The 6,068-nt window shown below is 74.3% G+C and overlaps 1 protein-coding gene across 1 annotated transcript; it reads right to left on the bottom strand.

The window, feature by feature from the left end:
• Positions 1-176: 176 nt before the first annotated feature.
• LIPE (lipase E, hormone sensitive type) lies at positions 177-4,858 on the bottom strand. The gene is made up of 8 exons (XM_086481371.1): positions 4,346-4,858; positions 3,816-3,921; positions 3,604-3,749; positions 2,765-2,950; positions 2,306-2,600; positions 1,657-1,884; positions 880-1,011; positions 177-607 (listed from the first exon to the last, which is right to left on the bottom strand). The coding sequence occupies exons 1-8, from the start codon at positions 4,856-4,858 to the stop codon at positions 177-179; spliced, it is 2,037 nt and encodes a 678-aa protein (XP_086337497.1).
• Positions 4,859-6,068: the final 1,210 nt, after the last annotated feature.

The following is a 6,068-nucleotide window of genomic DNA, read 5'->3' as shown; positions in this document are numbered from 1 at the left end:
GGCGGGACAGGGTGGGGGGCATGGGGGTCATGGGGGTGTCAGAGGGGGCCAGCAGAGAGATGTGGGGCCATGGGGGTGTCGGGTCACAGATGGTCAGGGGGGGACACGGGGGGCAGGGGGGTGTTGGGGTCACAAGGGCTCAGGGGGGATACGGGGGTGTCAGGGGTCACAAAGGTTCAGGGGGGACATCGGGTACAGGGGTCACAAGGGGTCAGGGGGGACACAGGGGGCAGGGGGGTGTCAGGGTCACAAGAGCTCAGAGGGGACACGGGGGTCACAGAGTTGTGTGGGGGGGTGCAAGGCGTCAGGGGACACGGAAGCGGGTCACGGCGGACTGGGGGTCTCGGGGGTCTCACCACGAGGTGGACGGGGGGCAGTCCCCCCAGCATGCCGTCGGGCGCCAGCAGCGGGGACATGTAAGGGTTCCTGGACAGGGGGGCGGGGGGCACCACGAAGCGGGCGGGGGGCCCCTGGCTCCGCAGTGGCTGGAACTCGTCGGGGTACCCCAGCCCCTCATCCCCGTCCTCGGCGGGGGGGTCCTGGGGGCAGCCGGGGGGCTCCTCCTGCTCTGGTGCCCCCCCCTCCGCGAGGCTCTTGTGCGCTGGGTCTGCGGGGGGGTGGGGGGGGGTGAGGACCCCAAATCCCCTGCCCCATATCCCCAAACACCCCCTCATGTCCCCCGACACTCCCCATGACCCCAAACGCCGCCCTGCAGTGTTCCCAAACTCCCCCCGCCATGTCCCAAACACCCCCCCTCACCGTGCCCCCGAATCCCCCTCCCTCCCTGGTGCCCCCCCAAACCCATCCCCATGTCCCCCAAATGCCCCCCCCGCGCTCCCCAGCGCCCCAACACCCCCCCCGCAGGGCTCGGCCCCGTACCGGGGTGCGGGGGGGTCCCGCGGAGGAGCCCCCCCAGCCAGGCGGCCGCCCCCCGGCGCAGGTCGCGCAGCAGCAGCCGTGTGGGGCCGAGGGGCTCCGGCGTGGGGTGGGGCTCGGCCTCCTCCTCCGTCCCTGGGGGGCGGGGCGACAAGGGGGTCCCCAAACGGCCCCAGCAGACCGGGGCGGGGGGGATCCTACGCGTCCCCCATCCTCCCCGTGCCCCCACCTTCCTCCAGCCCCCCATGTCCCTCTGTCCTCCATCTCCCGTGTCCCCTGATGTCCCCCAGCCCATCTCCCCACGTCCCCCCAAGTCCCCTGTCCCCCATCTCCCCCACATCCCCCCATCCTCCATCTCCCCCAGACCATCTCTCCACATGTCCCCCGTGTCCCCCTGTCTCCCATCTCCCCCAGGCCCCCCGTCCCCCAGCCCCCCAATTCCCATCTCCCCACATCCCCCCCCAAGTCCCCCCGTCCCCCATCTCCCCCGTGTCCCCCACCTCCCCTAGCCCCCATCTCCGACATCCCCCCGATTCCCATCCCCCCCAAGTCCCCCCGTCTCCTCCAGACCACCTCTCCACATCTCCATGTCCTCCATCTCTCCACATCTCCCCCCCGTCCCCCCTGTCTCCCATCTCCCCCAGCCCCCCCGTCCCCCAATCAATTCCCATCTTCCCCCGCCCCCCATCTCCCCCAGCCCCCCCATCAATTCCCATCTCCCCCCGCCCCCCATCTCCCCCCAGCCCCCCATCAATTCCCAGCCCCCCCCGCCCCCCCCACCTGCGTAGGCGCTGAGGCACTTGCAGAGCACCCCGAGGGGCAGCAGCGGGTCCAGCAGGGTGAGGAGGCGGGAGGGGGACGCGGCCGCCTGCACCAGCGTCACGGGGTACGCGGCCACGATCCCGTGGGGCCCCCGCACCCCCGCCGCCGCCGCCCGCAGCGCCACGCTCAGGCACAGGTTCCCCCCCGCGCTGTCGCCCGCCAGGCACACGCGCTGCGCCGTCGAGCCTGCGGGACCCCCGGCAGCCTGAGACCCCCACAGCGACGCCCCTGACCCCTTACCACCTCCCCAGCAGCACCCTGCCCCACAGCAACCCCCCAGCTGCGCCGCCGAGCCTGCGGGGACCCCCGGCAGTCACCCGGAGACTCCCTGGCAGCCCCCTGCCCCCCAGCAACCCCCCAGCAGCCCCCTGCCCCACAGCTGGGCGCTGACCCCACAGCAACCCCCCCCCCCGCAGCCCATGGCAGACCCCCACCCCCCCAGCAGCCCCCTGCTCCATAGGCAGCAGCTCCCCCCATAGCAGCTCCTCCACCCCCCAGCACCCCACCAGCCCCACCCAGCAGGCGGCAGTGGCGCAGGGCCCAGCAGCAGGCGTAGAAGCAGCCCCCCCCTCACCCCACAGCAGCCCCCCCACCCCACCGCACCCACCCAGCAGGCGGCAGTGGCGCAGGGCCCAGCAGTAGGCGTAGAAACACTCCTCCAGCGCCCGGGGGAAGGGGGCTTCGGGGGCCAGCGCGTAGTCGACTGAGAGGATGGGGGCGCCCAGGTCGCGCGCCCACCCCCGCAGGTAGGGCTCGTGCGAGCGCGAGGTCTGCGCCACGAAGCCCCCCCCGTGGAAGTGCACCAGGAGGGCGGGCGAGGGGGGCAGGGGGGGGCCCTGCCACCACCGCCGCGGCCCCCGCGGACCCTCGGCACGGGTCAGGGCGCTCAGCGCCGCGCTGTCCTGCCGGGGGGCGCCGGGGTCAGCGAGCCCCCCACCGCAGTGGGGGACCCCTGCCCCACGCGTCCCCCCACCGCCCCAGGCAGGGACACCCCGCGCAGCCCTCCACAGCCCCCGGAAGCCCCCCCATAGCCCCCGCAGCCCCCACAGCCCCCCGTAGCCCCCACCTGCCCCTCGCGCAGGTGGTACGAGAGCAGCCGCATGTGGACGGGGCCGGGGCCGGTGTGGGCGACCGGGGGGCTGATGGTGACGGTGACCGAGGGGTCGGCCGCCAGCGGCAGCTCCAGGGGCTCGGGGGGCACCGTCAGCGACCGGCAGACCCCCACCTGCGTGGCCGTCATGGTGGCCACCGACTGTGGGGGGTGAGAGGGCGAGGGGGGTCAGTTAGGGGGGTCGGGGACCCCCTCTGCCACCCCATAGCGGGCCCCCCGCAGCACCCCCCTGGCCCCCCCTCCCCCAGCAGCCACTATGCCCAGGGTGAGGGGGTGATGGGGGGCTCAGGGGGGTCCCAGGGAGGGGTGCCCAGGGGGGGCTGCGGGGCTCAGGGGGGTCCCAGAGTCTCAGTGGGGTCCTGGGGAGTCCCAGGGAGGTCCTGGGGGGCTCGAAGGGGTCTCAGGGCTGGGGAGGGCTCGGAGGGTTCCCGCTGGTCCTGGTGGGGGTCAGTGGGGTCTGGGGAGTCCTGTGGGGGTCCGGGGGGGCTGGAGGTCTTAGGGGGGCCCAGGGTGCTCAGGGGGGTCCTGAGAGCTGAGGAGGGCTTGGAGGGGTCCCACGGGTCCTGGCGGGGGTGTCAGTGGGGTCTGGGGAGTCCTGGGGGGGTCCAGGAGGGGGCTGGAGGTCTTAGGCGGGTCCTGAGGGGCTTGGAGGGGTCCCACAGGTCCTGGGGGGGGTGTCAGTAGGGTCTGGGGAGTCCTGTGGGGGTCTAGGGGGGGCTGGAGGTCTTAGGGGGGCCCAGGGGGTCTTGGAGGGGTCCCGTGGGCCGGGGGGGTCGTGGGGGGTCCCTGCTCACCGCCAGCAGCTCGGTCTCGGTCAGGTTCCAGAAGCTCTTCCAAAAATGGATGTCCAGGTTCTGCGTCAGGCGCTCGAACTCGTCCCCCCGCAGCTCGGGGTCGATGGCGAACTTCCCGCTGGTGAAGAGGGACCCGGCGGCCACCCCTGGGGGAAGGGGGACACACAGGGGGGCGGTGAGGGAGCGGGCTGACCCCCAGGACCCACCCCGGCCCCGCCAGTGCTCACCCAGCCCCATGTCGTGGCGCTTGTAGTTCTCGCCAAAGGAGACAAGGCCGATGGCGATGGCCTGCAGGAATGGGCGGATGGAGGGGGCGAACTGCGGGGACGGCACCAGGGGGTCACCGGGGGTCCCCGCCACCCCAGGGACGGGTCCCCATGTGCCCGTGACCCCCACGCACCTCCCGGCACGTCCCTGGACTCCGCGGCACCGTGTCCCTGCAGCCCTCTCCCCATGTCCCCTGTGCCCCTGTCCTCACGCTCCCCGTGTCCCTGGGACCTGTCCCTGTGTCCCCACGTACCCCTGTCCCTGCAGCCCCACGTCCCCACACCCCTGTCCCCTGTGACATCCTGTCCCTGCCTCCCCGTGTCCCCACGTCCCCGCAGCCCCCCGTCCCCCCGCCCCTGCACCCCCATCCCCACATCCCCGTGCCCCCCACGCCCCTGCGCCCCCTGTCCCCCTGTCCCCGCAGCCCCCTCCCCATCCCCCCGTCCCCCCTCCTCCCCACGCCGCCCCCCGCCACCTGGAAGCCAAGGCAGCGCCCGTAGAAGCACCCATTGCGCATGGTGCTGTACTCGCGCAGCACCAGCTCGCCCACGCCGGCCTCCTCGGGCGGGAAGAGGCAGCCGGGCCGGCTGTGGGCCAGCAGCCGCTGCGCCAGCCAGAGCAGGGCCCGCAGCTGGGCCAGCGCCGCGCCATAGGCCTCGAGCTCGGCCGCGTTGTGCCCGGCGCGGAAGAAGAGGCTGCGGCGGTGGGCGGCCACGTAGCGGCTCTTGTGCACGGCGTGGGCCAGGCAGCACCGCGCCGCCTGCACCAGGCTGCGGTAGCCGTTGCCTGGCGTGGCCTCGTCCAGGTCGAAGCGGTGGCACAGGCGGGCGAAGTGGCGCAGGGCAGGCTCCAGGCGCCGGCCGTGCTCCCGCAGGGCTGCGAAGGCGGCGGCGAAGCGGCGGCCGCTCTCGGTGCCCAGGCGCTGGAAGAAGGCGGCGTTGTCGTCCGCCAGCACCCGCAGCGCCTGGAACAGCGGGCGGGCGTCCATCCTGCTGCTGGGGGGGACAGGGGGGGACACAGAGAGGGTCGGGGGGGTGGCTGGGCGCCCCCTTATCAACCGGCCCCCGACGCCCCACCCCGGGAGGACGCAGGGGCTGGCGCGGGGGGGGGGTCCCTGGGGGGTGGCTGGGGCTGGGCCGGCCGGGGTCGGGAGGGCCACGGGGCCAAGGTTACAGGCAGGGGGTTATGGGGGACACAGGGCACTTACGGGGCCAAGGGTGTGGGGCAGGGGGGCGGCGGAGGGTTATTGGGGGGGAATGGGCACTTATGGGGCCAAGGGGGTGGGCAGGGGAGTGAGGATCAGCCATGGGGGATGAGGGGCACTTAGGGGGCTACGGCTGTGGGGCAGGGGGGCGGCAGAGGGTTATGGGGGAGAATGGGCACTTATGGGGCTACGGCTGTGGGGCAGGGGGGGCGAGGAAGGGTTGTGGGGGACACGGGGCACTTGGCAACGGAGGGTTGAGGGGGACGAGGGGGATGAGGGGCACTTATGGGGCCACGGCGGTGGGGCAGGGGGGCGGTGGAGGGTTATGGGGGACGAGAGGCACTTATGGGGCCACGGCTGCGGGGCAGGGGGGGGAGGATCAGCGATGGGGGGCCGGTGCCCCACTGCAACCCCCCGCCCCAGGAGGGGCAAAGGCAGCGGGACGGGGGCGGGGGCTGGCGCTGGAGGGGTGGTCCCGGGGGGCGCCAGTGGGGCAGAGGGGAGGCGGGAGGGGGGCGGGGGGGTCCCGGGGGTGTCTGGTGGGGGCGGAGCCAGGGTTGAGCAAGGGAGTGGGGCAGGGGGGGACAGTGGGGCACTGGGGCGGGGGGACGGATGGGGGGCGGCTGCGGGACGGGGGCGGAGGCGGCCGCGGGGTGACCCCGGGCTCGTGACACCCCGCCCCCCCCCCCCCTTTCGAGTCTGTCGGCCCCGCCCCCGCCCCGCTTGGGCTGTTTTCGCCCCTTGGTCGTCCCGTCCCCCCGCCCCCCAGTTTTGCTCCCCCCCCCCCCCGCTCTGCGCTCCCCCTTCCCACCTCCGCTCTTCCGTCCCGCCCCACCGCCTTCCGCACACGTGACGCACGGGCAGCCAATCAACGCCGCGCGTGTTGCCTGGCAACCGCCGCCGCGCCCTCCCCAGCGCGAGCATGCGTGCTGGTCCCCGACGCAGCGCCCCCTCCCCCCCCCCCCCCCCCCCCCCCAACCCGCGGGGTCGCGAC

This window comes from Leptosomus discolor, unplaced genomic scaffold (assembly GCF_034619465.1).
Source record: "Leptosomus discolor isolate bLepDis1 unplaced genomic scaffold, bLepDis1.hap2 HAP2_SCAFFOLD_162, whole genome shotgun sequence".
Lineage (NCBI taxonomy): Eukaryota > Metazoa > Chordata > Aves > Leptosomiformes > Leptosomidae > Leptosomus > Leptosomus discolor.
Note: the sequence above shows the minus strand (reverse complement) of the source record. Positions and strands in the feature narration are given on the sequence as shown.

Coding starts and splice junctions, on each gene's coding strand:
- LIPE (XM_086481371.1), bottom strand. CDS start 4,858: ATGGACGCCCGCCCGCTGTTCCAGGCGCTGCGGGTGCTGGCGGACGAC. Junction 3,922..4,345: donor GGCGCTGCCTTGGCTTCCAG/GTGGCGGGGGGC, acceptor CCGTCCCCGCAG/TTCGCCCCCTCCATCCGCCC. Junction 3,750..3,815: donor GCTGGGTGAGCACTGGCGGG/GCCGGGGTGGGT, acceptor CCCTTCCCCCAG/GGGTGGCCGCCGGGTCCCTC.